Raw genomic sequence first — 17,494 nt, forward strand, 5'->3', positions numbered from 1 at the left:
GCCCAAAACAAAGACCAAATCACCACCGTACACGTGGAGGAGATCCGTGACACCTAGGAAATCACAATCCCGTACAAGAGCCACGTTTAATTGCCCAACTTATCCGACCAAGCTAGCATATACAGGCATATCAATCACCTGCGACAAAGGCAACGTTACTCGGCACTTTACCTGTTCAAGAGATTCCTCAGGCAGGACAACCAGCCCAGAATTTTCAACCTTGCCTCTTGCCTCGAAACAAGCGCTGGAAAAAAAGAAAGGTACCAAGCTATCCGGTCATCCCCGAAGGACGAGCCGATCGTGAAGGGTATGTGAGCATGTGCACATCCCTTGGCTCGGCTTCGACCAATCCGCCTAAGGCTTCATAACTACATCGGCCCATTTCGCCCGTTCGGTCGAAAAGCACCGAGTGGATGCACTTTCAATAGATAACTTACTCATTCACCCATTCACCCATTCACCCTGGCACACCGAACGAGTGCACCTTAAGTAGATAACTCATTCATTCACTCATTCGGTCTAAGACACCGAGCGAGTGCACCTAAAGTAGATAACTCATTCATTCACTCATTCTGTCTAAGACGCCAAGCGAATGCACGCTCAGTCAATAATTCATTCGTTCACTCACTCGGCCTGACACTCAAATTGAAGGCATTCTCAATAGATAATACATTCATTTCTGCACCCGATTGGACACACCAAGCAAATACGTGTGCACGAGACGTTTCGCGCATACACCAGTCCACTCGGCTCCATACACAGATTGGCGATACCCCTGGGGCTGGTTACACACCTTGACTCGGTGAAAGGCAGCGAGTGACTCTTGACAACATGTCGCCTCCATCCGACTGGTTAGTCGCACCGAAGACCTCACCAACTACGAGCACGAACATGCCAGTAATCGATCGACCATGAAGGCCGACCGAAGATGTCGCAGGCGATTCCTACTTTCTAGGTTAAGCATCCCTTAACTTAGAGAGTAGGGGGCAAACTGTTGCGGCCAAAAAATGTCCTTGGCCCAAATAGGGGAACACTTCTAACAAAGAGGAAAGCCTAGGCCAAGTCCTGATGCGGCCCAAGCCATAATTCCCCAGATGAGGCCCATTTGGTATGAAGTACAGTTGGTCCATACCATCTGGACTCGGACCTCCTGATCCCAGCACACCTTCTCAGTTTATGGTTAAATTCGGAGCCTACAATCACCTACGGATCGCACTCCTACTTGAACTCTGATAAGGTAGTCCACTACTACCCCAATTACTCCAAGGTCTTTAATTGACTATATAAGGAAGTCACATCATTTAATAGCCNTTTTTTTTTTTTTTACAAGGATTTACCCACAATTTAAACATATATATCAAGCATATAGCCACCACAAATCCTAATATAAAATATGATAAATTTGTAACATTTTGAAAATAAGGTCAGAGATTTGCATACATCTATTGAAGAATACAAATTTCAAGGAGTAACGAAGGCTAAAATTTCTTGTCTACTTATAATGTTCTTTAGCTCATTTCCAGTATTTTATGCCAATTAAACCAAGCAAGAATGGAAAGAAAAATCATCAGCACATTATGCGAAATTACTCAGTGATCATAAAGCACATCAGAAGCAACATTTCATCGAAATGGAATAACAACCCAACAATTGAAATTTTACTTATCTTCTTTGGCTTTATCTTCTTTGGCTTTTTCCTCTTCCTTCATTTTCTTCTCCCACCGGCGCTTCTTGTAGTCAAACAACATTTCCGGCATTTTCTCCATCAACTTGGCGGTTTTTTCTCGTTTCTCTGCAGCTATCCTGTCGACTTTGTGTCCCTTCCTCTTGGTTTTCATCTCTTTCCTCTCTGGATCATATGGCCAATTTTCCCCTGCCACGAGAACTTCCTTGCGAAGTCTAGCTCTACGACGAGCACTAATGCCAAGTGGCTTCCATGCTCCTAGGTGCCAGTAACCCCACACACCCTTGGATAATTCATCTTTGTATTTTGCCAATTTCTCACGCCAAGGATACTGATACTCCCCAATTGCCTTTGCCGCAGAACTTGCTGCTTTGCCTGCCATTAACTTACTAACCTATTGTCCACAGGAGAGGAAAAACATGGGTTAGTCCATTTAACATAATTGTTATTGTTTAGAAAAAAACTTTTAAGGGAAAAATTACTGATGGAAAGCATAAAAATCCTCTGTAAACCAAAAAAATTAAAAGAAATTCTCCGCAAGAGTGTAAAAACCATTCCTGGAGACCTTGTAATCACTAGGCTTGACTCAGTCCAGAAACAAATGCCACAGAACATTAATTCTCATTTATGTCTCCCACAGTCCAAACAACACATACTCCACCATAACATTCATTAAAAAACAATAGTGCTATAAATTGTCAAAGTCGGAGTTATCCTGAAATTTCAATTAACTCTATGTCTTAAGAAAGACATTGAGAATTCAGAGAGAGCAAAACAAACATCAGTGATACAAAAAGGCCAAGTTATCAGAATGTTGATGAGGACCTTTAGTTGTAAATAAAAGTTCTCTGCAGTTTAAAACTATTTCACTCAACTTCAAATATTTACCCAGGGCCTGTTCGTTAGTTAAAAGCAAAACATATATCACCATATGCAGTAGCAACAATATGCACTAATAAACTATATCAACAGCCAGATACCAATGACACTGGTCACAGATGAGCTACGTTCCTTGTTGGCATTTCACGGGAAACAACTTCTTATTGATGCATTAAAAAAACATTTTCACTAAAATAATAGGCACTAGGACATTTGTTTTATGAGAGCACTTGCACATATTATGAACTATTAAGCATTTAGTGCTTGGTAATTTGAAAATACATCAATGGTGAGAATTTCGAGCCGTGCAAAACTTAAAGGACAAAAATTGGGTACTTTGAAACTCTGAAACCTGTAAACAAGTGCTTAGATTGCTCCATCTCACATTCAAATCCACACCTAGATGTTAAACAGTGAATAAGCAACGTAAATAAGACTTTGACTACATTTTATCCCCAATATAAATAGTTCGAAAAGCTGAACAGAATGCATGAGTTTATACATCACTAAAATCAAGAAAATTAATATTTTTCACATAAATTCAGAAGCTTCAAGAATCTTATAATCATCACACAAAACCAAACTAACTCTTGTAACTCTATCAGACATTACATCAAACACTTGTAACACAAGTGTTAACTTTGCATCTAAATCAATAACGAACAGTGTTTCTAATGGCTATAAATCCAAATTATACAATCTAATAACAACCACAAAGTTCATCGGCTGCAATCACTCAAGTTCATATTCATAATGAAACTAAAACACAAATCCCTAAAATTCTCAATTTGCACAAGAAGGAAGTTCGAACTTGAGGCAACATCAGCCTAATTATCCGTTAGATTCTCCAAAAAATTAGAAGAAAAAATAATTTATAAAATGAAACGATAAATGCTAGACGTAATTAGACTTACAAAAGTATGGAGATCCAGATCAGTGGAGATTTCTGAAACGCGCTCTAGTTGTTGAGTTGAAGGTGGTTAAAAGTGGTACTGCAAATAAGAGGGGTTTAGGGTTTTTACTAAAATAGCCACATTTGAATTATTATTATTATTTTTCTTTTAATTTAATTTTCAACCAATCTTGGAAAAGGAATTAGAAATAATTAATTATTTATCCTTTTATTAATCAATTAAGGAATATTTCTGAGTAAACGACTTTTTCCCACCCAAGGTTTGCCTTAATGACCTTTTTTTCCACCTAAAAAGTTTCAAAATATCATTTTCTCACTCAAAGTTTATATTCAAACTAATCGCCAACTAATTCTTGCATTTTTGTGACCCCACACCATCTCCATTCTCTTTTCCGATCACCACTTATCAAAACCTCTCAAATATTGCTCCTACCAGTCTCGTCAATTGCCAATAATTGAGCGATTTATGTAACGCACAATCGTCCCTCCTAAGTCAGATTCCGACCAATTTTGACTATTAAAATCCAACCTGCTACCACCAAAAGATTCATTGGCATCCCCTATTAAAAATCCTTAATAGTCTGGACTGAGTTTTCTTTCCGTTGGCTACCAAATCGGAAAGTGTATTCTAGATAGTAAATGAAATATAAACTTTGGGTGGGAAAGTAGCATTTTGAAACATTTTGGGTGGAAAAGTGTCATTAAGGCAAACTTTGGGTGGGAAAAAGTCGTTTACTCAATATTTGTTTCAGAAATTCATAGACAAAAGACACCAAACTCAAGCCCACAAAAATAGCCAACTGACAAACTTTAGTCATTGTATAAAATCCATTAAAAAATAAATTTTATTTTATAGTTTTCTAAGGTTAAATGGTAAATTGTTAAGATCTCTCTTATAATTATGGAAAAACCCCCCTTCATGGGGGGATTTTTCATAATTTAGAAAGGGATTTATAAAGGGAACTTTTAATGGTTTTCATAAGGTTTTGTTATACTTTACATTAAACAATCCACAAAGGTATATAAAAAAAAACCCGTTTCGGGAGTTAAATGTTTTTATGTTAATTTTTGAAATAAATAACCCATGATAATATTAATACCCCACCTAAACAGGTGTCCTTAGGGTTTATAAACACCCATCAAAGTATATTAAGGATATTATTATTATAGTTTTATCTATAAGGGGGCGTTTGCTTGGGGCTTATCCCCTATTATTGAAGTAATGTCATTTTATATTAATTATATCAATGTTTTGAAAATCGGACTGGATCAGTCGATCGGATTGGTTGGACCGTCAACTAACATCCTTTCCGGTCCAAATTTCTAATTTCATTGTTCACCCAAATCCCTAATCTTATCACCATTGAACAAGGGGCTACCAAGTGTCGGGGTTAGAGGGGTTTTGTAGAGTGAAGGTTAGTGGTTTAAGGGATGGTGTCGGATTGAATTTTGGACGCTAAAATCGATCAAAATTTGGTCGGAAAAATCAACCTAATACGTGAGTCACGATCGACGAATGGGGGGCTACCAAGTGTCGAGGTTAGATGGATTTTGTAGAGTAAAGGTCGGTGGTTCAAGTGGTGGTGTTGGATTGAATTTTTTACTCCAAAATCAACTGGAATTTGGCCGGCAAAATCAACCCAATCGCAACGGTGTTCGTGAGTCATGGTCGGCGAACGGGGGTTACTAAGTTTCATGGTTAGAGGGGTTTTCTAGAGTGGATGATGATGGTTCAGGTGGTAGTGTCGGATTGAATTTTGGCTGTCAGAATCAGCTAGAATTTGGCTGAAAAAGTCAAAACCCAAATAGATTGCTTGGTGTATTTGTTAGATTTCTAACATGCAGGGACTGAAATGTAATTTTAGGGGTGTTTTTGTAAGATTTCAAACTTTTCGGAGCACAAGAAAATGTCGATCAGACTGGTTAAACCGTGAATCGAGCCCTTGACGGGGTCAAGGCTCGGTCATGTTTTCAAAACATTAACTTAGATTACCACGTTTGGTTGTCAAGAAATATAAGATTCCGATAATCTTCCAAAACCAATAGTAATTACTGTTGGTTATATATGTGATAATTTGATTACCTCCATTTTCTTAGGGATTTTAAGATTACTTGATAATGTTAATTTTGTTACAATTTTACCCCTTAATAAAATTTTTGGACAATAATACCCTTATTTTGAAATTAATTTATATAAATCTACCATTACAATTTAACCCATAATTTATTAAGTTTTTGGACAATAATGCCCTTGCATTTAAAACAAATTCAGGCCACCCAAGACCACCACAACCCTCTAGCAATCGACGTGGCCGAAATGGCGCACAATTGACCAGTCATGCGTCGATCTGACTGTTTCCGGCCAGATCTATGGCCAGAGATTTGGCTGTTGACTGTTAGATTTTGGTAGTCGTCAAGATCTGACCGTTAACGACGATTGGATAGATCTGGTCGTAGATCTAGCCGTCTCTAGCCAGATCCATTGTGGATCTAGCCGAAAACGGCTATATCGATGCACGACTGGCCAGATCCAGTCGGTCTTGCACTGTTTCAACGACTTTTGGTTGCCGTCCGATGGTGATGACCGACTGTCCTCTTGGGTGGTTGGGATGCTTTAGTTAATTTTTAAACTTTTATTGTGGGGGTGTTTAACTAAATTAACAAATGAAGGAGGTTAAAATAATCTAAAATAATAATAATATAATAACATAATAATAATATTAAAATAGAAGGGTAATTCAGTAATCTATATAACATACCCACCAATTTATTCCTTCCAACCAAATATATAAATATAACATACTTACCAATTTATTCCAATATAACAAAACACATTTCCCTAAACTTTTCTAGTAATCTTCAAAGTAATCTATCTTCCCATAAATATAACATTCTCAATAATACAACATTTCCTAAATCAAACGTACCCTAAATGTAACAAAAAATTTTGTTTGTTTAGGCTCCGTTTGGTTTACTTTTTTACACTTTTTAGAAAAGTTTTTGGAAAAAAGTTAAAAAAAGTTGAATTGGGCGGGTATTACGATGTAGGATTTGAAAATAAATAAAATACCCTATATATTTGTTTATTTACTAAACACTCCCTATGTTTGTTTGTTTATTTACTAAAAACCCCTATAATACAACATTAAAAGTTAACAAAAACACCCCCAACCCACCTGCCAACACATGGACAGCTGGCCACCACCGCCGGAGGGTGGCCGGAGTCATTGTATCGATGCATGACAGGATGGATCTTGCCGGTCTTGCGCCGATATGGTATTTTTGGGCCAATACTACGGTGGATCTGGCCGACAAAGGCTAGATCTACAGTGGATCTGACCGGCAAAGGCTAGATCTACAGTGGATCTGACCGGCAAAGGCTAGATCTACGACTAGATCTGACCATTGACGACCAGATTTGGCCGTATTTGCTCGTCAACGACGGCCAAAGATATGGCTATTGTTGATGGTCAACGACGACCATGTGTTGGTTGTCGTTGACGACTAACTACGACCAAAGATCTGGCATTTTCTGGTCAGATCCACGCACTACCGGCTAGATTCAGCCGGTAGTGCGCCATTATACCAGATTCCGGCCATTTTCCTGCGGTGGTGGCCGGAATCTGGTAAATATGGTTGCTGGGGTTTTTTTTGCAATTTCTAAAAAAATATTTAGGGGTATTTAATTAAATTAACAAGTTTAAGGGGTTTAAAAAAAGTTGAATAATATTGTGAGTTTTTACAATTTTACTGTTTAACTTTATTGGGAATACTAATAGTAGTATTCCCAAATGTGAGCCAAATGAAGCCTTAGTTTTTTAGAATAGCATTCTATTCTGAATAAGATTTTTGGAAAATAGGATAGGATTCTGAGAATGTTTTTGGTACATTTTTGAAAAATATTTAGATTATTTTTAATCCCTTAAGTTTGTTAATTTAACTAAATACTCCCACAATACAAGTTTATAAATTAACAAAAACACCCCCACTCACCCAACTATTGTCGACAGCAGGCCACCACCACTAGATGGTGATTGGAAGCCACCGGGATGGTGCATGATTGGCTGGATCTGACCGATCGTGCGTCGATCTAGCCTTTTATGGTGGATCTAGCCGAAAACGGCTAAATCTACGACCACAGATCGGGTCGTCGTTGATGGCCAAGATATGACTGTTGTCAACGACCAAATCCAAATCTTCTATTTTCGGAAATAGACAGATCGATGCACGTCCGACCACATCCAACCGATCGTACATCATTATGATGCTAGCAATCAACGTTGGCAACGACGGTGACTATTGGCGAATGATAGTGGCTTAGGTGGGTGAGGATGTTTTTGTTAATTGTAAAACTTTTGTTGAGAAAAGTAATTGTTAATGTTTTGAGTTAAAAAAACATAACTAAATTTTAAAGAATATTAAAACAAATGCATTTTTCATTTTTTAGGATTTGATAGTAGAATAGGATATTGTAAAAATAGTGTGCCAAACGCAGGAATATATTCAAAGAATAATTCTTGAGTACAATTATCCCATCATATATATTAGTTTACTAGAAACTGTGATCTGTATTCATTAGGCTAAGTTTGCTGACCCCATAAACTTTACCTTAAAATAAACATTATTTTCTGATAAAATATGGCTGACAACATATAGAAGTGTAACATTTTAAGCCATAAAACATGATTTTCCAAGTTCAGAAATTATTAAAAAAAAAAAAAAAAAAAAGCAAGCCCCTCTTTTGATTAAAACTTCAGAGTACATGAAAAGGGCAAATACTGCAACACAAAAACAGCCTTCATTCACTGTACAAAATAACTAAAATGTGCATCCATTAAAGAAAATTGAAAATTCATTTCTTGGTTTTTCCTCAGTGCACATTTGCCATCATTGGACAATCATGAATTGTAGTAGTTTTCCTACATAAATTCTGAAGGCCAACCAAAACCTAAAACACCTAAATCCCATTTCACAACTTGAATCCCAGAAAAGCCATTACTCAATCTTGCTCGGTTAGGGACAAAACTCTGCCCATCGCTATACAATGAGTATTGAGTACAATGATCTAATTAAAAATTTCAACTTCACAGTAAATCTGAAAGATTACCCCATTTTTATGTTGCTAAAGAGTAGACTTTGTTTGTTGTCAAAATCATCGCGGCGTAAACTTTCCTTGCGCAGCCTGCATCTGTTTACACCATTTATTTAGAAAAAAAAAAAAAAAAACAATTAGAATTTACTCACAGGCAGAGCAAGATAAAAACAACTAATCGAAATGTCAAGAGCAGACTTTCTTTCTTGTCTCTTTTTTTCTGTGCTTTCTTTCTATTTGCTTTCAATAAAATGCTCAAGTATGAATTGAGTACATCTACCTAGGTTACTCAAAAAATTGTGTTCTACAGTACAATATAACAAGATATTCAAACCTGACATAAAATCAAATCAAACTATTAAACCAATTACGAATATATTTAAGATAAGCAAAGATTAAATTCAACCCAAATATACATGATACAAGAGATTTAGAGTTTAAGGAGATAGTTGAGATGAATTGCGAATAGAAACTTGATGGATAGAAATATAATTAATTGGAATTAAGGGAAAAAGAATTGGAAAGAAAATTACAGAAAGTTTAAGAAATAGTAGTGAAAGTTTGTGAGAGTTTCAAGAGTTTATAATGAAAAATGAGACATAAAAAGGAAGTTGACAGTGAAAAAAGGCTGTTTGTTAAAAATAAGTGGGTAGCCTGGTAAGAATATTATTTTAAGGCTTGCTTGCGTAGCAATTTTTTTTTTTTTGCCTGGCCTGCCAAGCTCTATCCTCCAACCTTGTTTCCTAAGCCCTTGCAGACTTTTGCAGTTTGTCGCAGCACCACTGACAAAGTAACCTCAATGTCACAGGAGTTGACCAACTAACATAAATTTTAAAACAGATCATTTGAATCTGAATTTCAGAGGACAAATAAAGAGCTTCTGAACTGGTAGAGCCAAAAAGCTTCAGAAGAAAAACACTTTTACATTAAATCTTTACCCATGGGATTAAACACTTTTACATTAAATCTTTACCCATGGGATTAAACTCTCTTGAAAAGCAGATTAGGAAACAATAAAAGAAAAAATGGCAGACAAAATTGAAGAGAGGGATTATGAACAATATATAAAAAGAAAAACGATGATTGTTAGAAAAATAATGCCTAACAATAAAGTGATTGAGAGAGCTACTTGCAATCATGAATTAGCTCACAAAGTTTAACAGGAATAAGATAGATATATCAGCAAATTGTTTCCAACCTGGATATTGGCCATTTAAGTTACAAAATAAGTCTTTGTTAGACTATAAATTAAATAAGCATAGTGAATGACCCCTCTAAGGTCTATGCGGAAGGCTACACCTTTTTGTGTTTAGCTTGTCCATTTTTTTTATCTTCTTTTAGTTTTAATGCAATTCTTCTTGTTTCCTTTATTAAAATATATAAATAAATAAAATAAGCATATTACCTGGCTTGCATAGGCTGCGCTATCCGCCAAAAACTTGAGCAACTGTTCCTTCTTTCTTTCAAAACTATCTTTTGCAGCCTTCCATAGTGAAGTTTCTCTCTTCAAATCATCCATCAAATTTTCTTTTTTCCATTTCATCTCCTGGATCTGCTTCTCAGTTGCAGCATAGTAATCAGGTTTGTTTAACATCCCACAGGATTTTGCAAATCTCACATCTATATCTTGCCTAAGATCAGATATGTCCAAATTTCAGAAACAAGAATATGACGGCAAATAAAATCCCACTTGTTATTAGTCAACAAAATTAACCACAGTAGTACCAAATTTTTTGGATGCTATGTCAATGCATTAACATGCACAAAGGTTTGAATCTTTTCAGTAGAGTATGACAGCATATTAAGGCAAAAGGGAAAAATCACAAAACTGGTAATCATGATTCATCAGCTTATTATAGTAAGCTAATAGAAAATTAAGTATATAACACTGCAAATGCTATTTTCATGAACAAACAGAAACTATTTTTTTTTTTTTTTAATCAAAATCAATTGGAAGCTGGTCCTTTTAACAATACAACGTTTCTGTTATACAGGCCAATTCTGTTTCATGGTAAAAAAAAAATGATATCACTGAAAAATCCTGGGATTCATAATTAATATACTAGCAAAGGATGTAGATGTGTCACAATCACAAGTTAACATATAGACTTTTAAGAGGAATGGAAGTGTGTCCATCAGTCCAATAGCTGATGCCACGACAATTGTTAAGCTTAATTGATAGTCCATCAAAATTGAGCAGGATTGTCATCTCCAAAGGCAATAGCATCGCAAAATAAAAATCAGCATCTAAGAGAACTTAATAGGAAGTACTAAAGAAGATAAAAAAAAAAAAAAAAAATGGATTCTGAAGAGCACCAAATAAAAAAAAAAAAAATCTGCCAACCCAGTTATGGGGGCAGACTTTCTTACCGATTGCCAAGGTAGAAGACACCAGTGCTTCTGATGATTCCACCATCCAAAGAAAGAGCTCCATCACTTATTAAGGGAAGAGCAAGTAACATTTCGGCCCTTGTTCTATATACTTGCAGACGTGAAAAAAGATTATAAAATAGAGTCTCTCTAAGGCCATACCCACTAGCAGTTACACAAAATAAGTTTTTGCTTTCCACATCAATCATATTCACCGCGAAGCCAAGAAAGCCAGGCGGAGACTCCCCATTAGGCAATCTTGGCTTTAGAATATCAAGCCTCCTTTGTGGATCATCAGCTACAAACTCACCGGCAAAAGGTCTGGAGAAAGAAAAAAATTTAGAATGTCTGCAATACAAGTCTATATAATTAAGGAAAGCAGAAGTCGAATTGATGCCTCAAGTTTTCAAGACATATGACAAGAAACCGGTCATGTATAGTCCTCCCAATTGAAGCACCAAGCCCATGAAGACCAGAACTTTTAATAATGCAACCCTCTTTATCGTATGTTTCTAGAGCCTTAACACCTTCATAAGTCTTACAAACAATTGCCAACATAGTGTCCATTCCTAAGTACTCAGAGAAAAGCCTGCACTCCAAAGAAGATGAAAAAAATGTCAAGCATAGGGTATCAGTGAAAACATTTAGCTTTGTCACACTTTCCGGCAATACAAAACCTAGAAATTAAACATAATTCTAACCATTAACCGTCTTTGCAACAATGTACAACATAACCCCACTCACCACTCAGGAGCAAACAACACTACAACAGCATGCAAGCTTTAAGGATGAATCTACTGGCAACAAATTCAATGGATTATATATTTGTCTGTAGAAAATCATGTAATACAACAAATGCTTGGCCATTGCAAAACTTAAAAAGGTCCTTATTGATGGAATACAACAAAATCAGTTAATTATAAACAAGAAAAAGCAACCAGAAACAAGCCAATACAAAAAGCACAACATCACCAGAGAAAGATGAAGAAAAAGATAGAATACATGATCAATCAACCTGCTAAGATTTTCATCCTCAACTTTGCCAAGTGAAGCAACAATACCAAGAACATCCTTGGTTGATTGAAGATGTGATGCCTGAGAGCCATGACGTGTTTTCAGCTTACAAAAAATGCCTGCAGCAGATTTTTCATGCTGGAGAATCTGCCCTGTTGTTTCCTCCTCACTTTGAAGGTTGAAATGGTCCTCATTCTCAGTCTTAGGTCCACTTGAAGAATGATACTTGCCAAGAATAACTGACAGAAAGCTTATCAGAAAAAAACAAATACAAAAACAAAGATCAAAGTGTGCCATACAAAACTAAAACGAGTCAAAACCTCAAAATACTTCAAATTTGAAGTCAATGAGATTTTCTCCAAGTAAACAGCTTTCACCTGAAGTCCAGAATCCCTTTTGCCTTCCCTTTTTTGATGCATAAACTGTGTGACTAAGTTTACCATCTAGATTTTCAATAAAACACTACATGATATGGTAGTTACATTTAAGGGTGGCATTTCAGGAATCTTTTTTGATCACTAACAACCATTCCCAGGTGGCAAGTGCTTGATCTAGTGGCTAAAGTGCAAGTTACAATAGAAAGCTACATGTTATATAATACAATGGTTATAGTACGTCAACCAAAACCCTATCCAAATTGTCAAATCTATTCTTGTGAATCTGGGCACCATCCATTTGATTAAGCTGCTAGATTGCAGGGTTTATCGTACGAACTATTTGCCTTGACATTTTCTTCTGAAAATTTCAAGATGGAGTTGATATACATTGATTCATGTACTGGATTAAAAGAATATATATACCTTGTGATTCAAGTATAGAGTCATCTAACTTGTAGCTTTGGGACTTCAAAAGTTTTATGTGGTCCTCATGCAGCTTGATTTTCAGGCCCAGCGTTCGTAGATCATCTTGAAGTCTCTACAAAGATTAGGATAGAGCAAAGCATATGTCATTTGATCATTCTGTTTCAAAATTGGACATATTATTAAGAAAACATACACAACATAAACTTTGAACATACTAAAATATAATGCATCTAGCTATATCCTTAGTCAAAAGTATAAAACAAAATATGCTTTTTCTTTTAGAAAGAAAGTAAGATAAAATTTTAAACTACTTCCAAGAAATTTTTTTTTCCAAACAACCTGTGAATTGTAAAAGATAGCTTCTGCTTCTGGATTTCCTCCATTTTGCATTCCAACTACAGAAGTTTCCTTTTGATCCACTTGCACTGATGCTGATGAATCTTGGATAGACAAAGCATTTGTTTGAATTGACAGCTGCAAATGAGAGGGACAATCATGGCTTTGCAAACATCAATTTACAGCAAAAACATTACAGATGGAAATTACTGGTACATGCACAGGATTTGACTTTCTCCTAGACTCTGCCACATGTTTTCCATCCAAAACAAAGCAACAAGAAGAAAACCAGAAAACAGGAAAATATAACAGGCTTGGTAGTTCCTGTTTTATTATATTTCAACATTAGTTTGCAATAATGCATGAAGCATTCAAAGATGCACTAGTCTAAAACACACAGCCCCAAAGATTCCCTCTTCCAAAATGAGAACTATATCAACTTTAAAAAACAAATTTTTGCTTTGCAATCAGGGAATAGCTCGTCTACATCCAAACAAAAAGATGCTACCACTTCTCAGTACTACCAAGACTTCAAGGATGAAAAAAAAAAAGTGATATTTTCAACATCATAAATTATAATAAAAATTGGGATTGTCAAAATTATATTTGTATTTTTTTAGCTTAAAATTATTTGCTACTAGCATTGGTATAGAAAGGTAAAAACTTCCAAGATTTACAATATTCTAAAAAATGTATTTCACATCAAAAAAGCTTTTTACATCCTTCGCTAGCTAGACTTACATAGAAGCATCACAAAAGAAAATTTAAAAGAAAACTCATTAAAGTAACTTTACATCACCAAAACCTCAATTTCTCACTGAAAGGACTAACACGCTTGACATAATAATTCAGGAACTTGACCATGCAACATCATGAGCAAAGAACAAAAAAAGGATCGCCGCAAATAGCAAGAACAATTTGCATTTAAGCATTGAACGTCCAAGCAAGATGTATTATCAACATCTGACAATTTATTAGTAAAAACTTGTAACTTCCCAGTTTCTTGGACATCATAAAACAACTTCCAACAGCAATTCTAGCCAACAATTAAGTTAGTTTAGCAGGTTGAAACTCCATGGGTTGTAAAAGAGACCTTGGAATCAAATCTCAACCACAACAGGGTTCCGGGGGCTTTATTTGTATTTGTAATTTAAAAAAAAAATAAAAATAAAAATAAAAATTCCAAGCATTTTACATATACAGTGCTCTTTTTTTTTTTTTTTTTTTTTCCTATAAATGTTGTGGGTTTCAGAAAAATCAAATGCCCAGATTAAACAATACTCTAGCTTGTTCTGTGCAGTTAAAAAAACTCCAACACTGAATCTCTATTTTCTTCTTAATACATGCAGTATATCAAATCTATTTCACACAAACACAATTGATCTATTTTTTCATAAACCAGAAGTCTCCACTCTCCAGAATTCGCTAAAAGAACTTCGCTTTAAAACTAGGACCCAACAGAAATTTTCATTAGATAGCACAATTAGATTCCACGCAAACCTTAATTTACAGCACATAAACCTGTAGGTGACTATACAGGACGAACAAACCCAACATGCAAGAGAAACCCTAAATGTTTGGATGCCGAGAAAATGCGGGAAAATGGGAGATAAAAAAAGAAAAAGAAAAGAGGAATGAAAGGGCGAGTATGGAAAATGGAATTGGGAATTCGGCAAGCAAACAGAGTGTTGAAATTAAAAAGCGTGGAATGAGTTGAGACTCACCTGCTGCTTGGATGGATACATGACCGAGTTCAGCTTGACTCAGTTCAACTCACTCTCTCTTCGTTTTTGAATTTTTCCTTGTCAATAGAGCTGTGTATTTTTGGGATCTTTTTGGCTTTAATGTTAATGTCATTAATATTTGGATAGCTACTTTGCCTTACAATAAGTTGTGAAACCAATTTTGGATCGTTGGATCAATCACTTTTGATGGATTATATTCAATTTAATATTTTGGGATCTTTTAATTAAAATATTTTATTAAAGTTTAATGTTAGTGACTCAAAATCATTGTATGCCTAAATGAGGGGAGGTCATGGCCAGACAATACTACACTTACAACCTAATCTGATAAGCTTTATCTCATAACCCTTTAGGTAGAGCTTAGTATAGCTCCCAATTTTTTGTTGATGAATTTCCTAAAATTTAAAATTCATTTAAAAAACTGGAATTACCACATAGAGGTTGTGAAAGAGAGTTTAGAAGATTAGGTTATAAGCTAATCTTTATTGATATTTATATGGGTGAATGTTATGTGTCTACCCAAACTAAGCTCTCATGACATATTCCCACCTGAAAAGTTTCAAAATGACAATCACCCACTGATTGTTAAGATTTGTTAGACAATTTCCCATCCACCATTAATATCTATTAGTGAAATCTGTTAATTGACATTGATAGTTATTATAAAGACGAAAATACACTTTACTCTTTTGAATCTAGATCCTAGATCTCATTTGGTTGGAATCACATCTTGCTAGGTGCGATTTGGCCGAAATCACATCCAGCTGGGTTCTGTTATGCCAGAATTGCAATAGACCTCCACCAGCTCCAAACCCACCACTAGAACCACCACATAGAGCCATCACAACCATGACAAACCACCACAAATTTCAAACACTTAAACCCAAAATCAATAATCCATTAAACAATTTAATCACACAACACAAAATACAAATCATAAAGAATAAAAAATAAAAAATTCTTGATGCGATTCTAGTCGAATGGCACTAGGCCATATGTGATTATGGCAACACAAAGCACATACAAAACAGGCAAGGAGAAAAATCAATGTTGAGGAGAGGCACTTGAGCCCAGTCCTTTCGCTTCCTAGGCCCAAAGCGGTGCAATCGGAATCAGATTCGGTCGGAATCAGATTCGGTCGGAATCACACTAGCTATATGCGATTTGGCCAAAATCACACCAACTAGATGCAATTCAGCTATAATCGCACTAGCCAGATGCGATTCAACTAGAGGCCAAATCGACGATGAAGAAGATGAAGAAAGGCGGAGGAGAGAGAGATGAAGACGTGAGGAGCAGGGGCAGATATTTATGAAATAATTAACTCAAATTTTGCAATTTAAACTAATCTTCCCACGAATAATCTTAACAAATCACTAACTAAACATTTATTTTCCAGCTCTTATTACAACCCCCAACCAGCTTCTTGTTATCCCCTAGCAAGCTAAGTGATAAAAGAAAGTCTTTTAGCTTGAAAATAAAAACAAAATTAAACAAACTAAAACCTATATCTAAACTATCATAAATCACTTTCGCAGATTGTTACAGTTGCATTTAGTGTATGCAACAAGCTTTAAATCCCTAGGCGGTCATAGCTGGACGAGTTGTAGTCTCGTGAGGATTTCTACCAATGATAGCCACGGACATCCAAACCAAACCTAACCTAGACTCAACACTAAAGACACAAACAAAAAATCTGGGATCAGTACATATATTTGTCTCAAAAACTATGTCTACATGCATAATTCGAACAATTAACGTCACGTAAATAAAAAGAATAAGCAAATATCAATTACACTTTTGTTATAGACCATCTCATTGTTAGGATTTAATTAAAGATAAAGGCAACGGAAAACAAAAATTTACCGATTAAAACCCTATAAGCCCCAAAATCCATATATGAGTGTAACGATGTTTACATGCTTTGAAACAACCAAGACCCATGAAAGATTTAGAATCTTACCTCCGCCTCTTTTTCGATTTGGATGAAAACGCTCACAATCCAAGTGTAGGATTGAATCGACGATATCCACTCAAAGGCAAGATTCAACACAAATGATTTACTAGATGATTTGTGTAGTCTAAAGAAGATGAGTGGGTGAAAAGGTTGAGAAAAAAAAAATCTCTTAATGAACCTATCCTTAAACAGCGAAGAGAGGAAAAAAATGAGAGAGTTATTTGATTTTAGGGAAAAATGCCCTTTTATAGGGATGCCCTAAAATCCCTTGAAGGGTATATTACCATTATACCATTCCATTAATTAAATAATTAGTGTCCATAATTTCGGAACAAAATTATATCCCAAGTATTGAGCCATTATTATTTTTATCCTTTAATAATGTTCTTTCATATTTAAAACCTATATTCACCGATATATACATTTAAATATTGACAGTTCATTTATTTACAATATATATACAACAATATACATATTTAAATAAATAACCAATCTGACATATTAAATCCAATATGATTAGATCCAGGCAACAACCTTTCCAGTAAATTTAATTGCTATATAAGATTTACAAAATACCCCTTCATCAACAAATGATGAAAATGCCCCTCATATATTATCTTCTTTAGATTGCCTTTTACGTGTGTGACCTGAAGGCTCCTTATGATACTGGTAGTATGAAATATTGCGACCAACACCCAATC

General features: G+C 35.5%; 2 protein-coding genes across 2 annotated transcripts; both read right to left on the reverse strand.

Annotated features, from left to right (window-relative positions):
- Positions 1–1,459: 1,459 nt before the first annotated feature.
- Positions 1,460–3,558, reverse strand: LOC116107344. The gene is made up of 2 exons (XM_031393626.1): positions 3,478–3,558; positions 1,460–2,078 (listed from the first exon to the last, which is right to left on the reverse strand). The coding sequence occupies exon 2, from the start codon at positions 2,064–2,066 to the stop codon at positions 1,659–1,661; it is 408 nt and encodes a 135-aa protein (XP_031249486.1). The 5' UTR covers positions 2,067–2,078; positions 3,478–3,558; the 3' UTR covers positions 1,460–1,658.
- A 4,724-nt stretch (positions 3,559–8,282) lies between these two features.
- LOC116107268 (protein DEFECTIVE IN MERISTEM SILENCING 3-like) lies at positions 8,283–14,936 on the reverse strand. Its single transcript, XM_031393561.1, has 8 exons — positions 14,816–14,936; positions 13,095–13,229; positions 12,753–12,867; positions 11,954–12,191; positions 11,336–11,527; positions 10,939–11,259; positions 9,974–10,199; positions 8,283–8,664 (listed from the first exon to the last, which is right to left on the reverse strand). The coding sequence occupies exons 1-8, from the start codon at positions 14,834–14,836 to the stop codon at positions 8,629–8,631; spliced, it is 1,284 nt and encodes a 427-aa protein (XP_031249421.1). The 5' UTR covers positions 14,837–14,936; the 3' UTR covers positions 8,283–8,628.
- Between the last annotated feature and the right edge of the window lie 2,558 nt (positions 14,937–17,494).

This window comes from Pistacia vera, unplaced genomic scaffold (genome assembly GCF_008641045.1).
Source record: "Pistacia vera cultivar Batoury unplaced genomic scaffold, PisVer_v2 Contig531, whole genome shotgun sequence".
In the NCBI taxonomy this organism is placed as follows: Eukaryota; Viridiplantae; Streptophyta; class Magnoliopsida; order Sapindales; family Anacardiaceae; genus Pistacia; species Pistacia vera.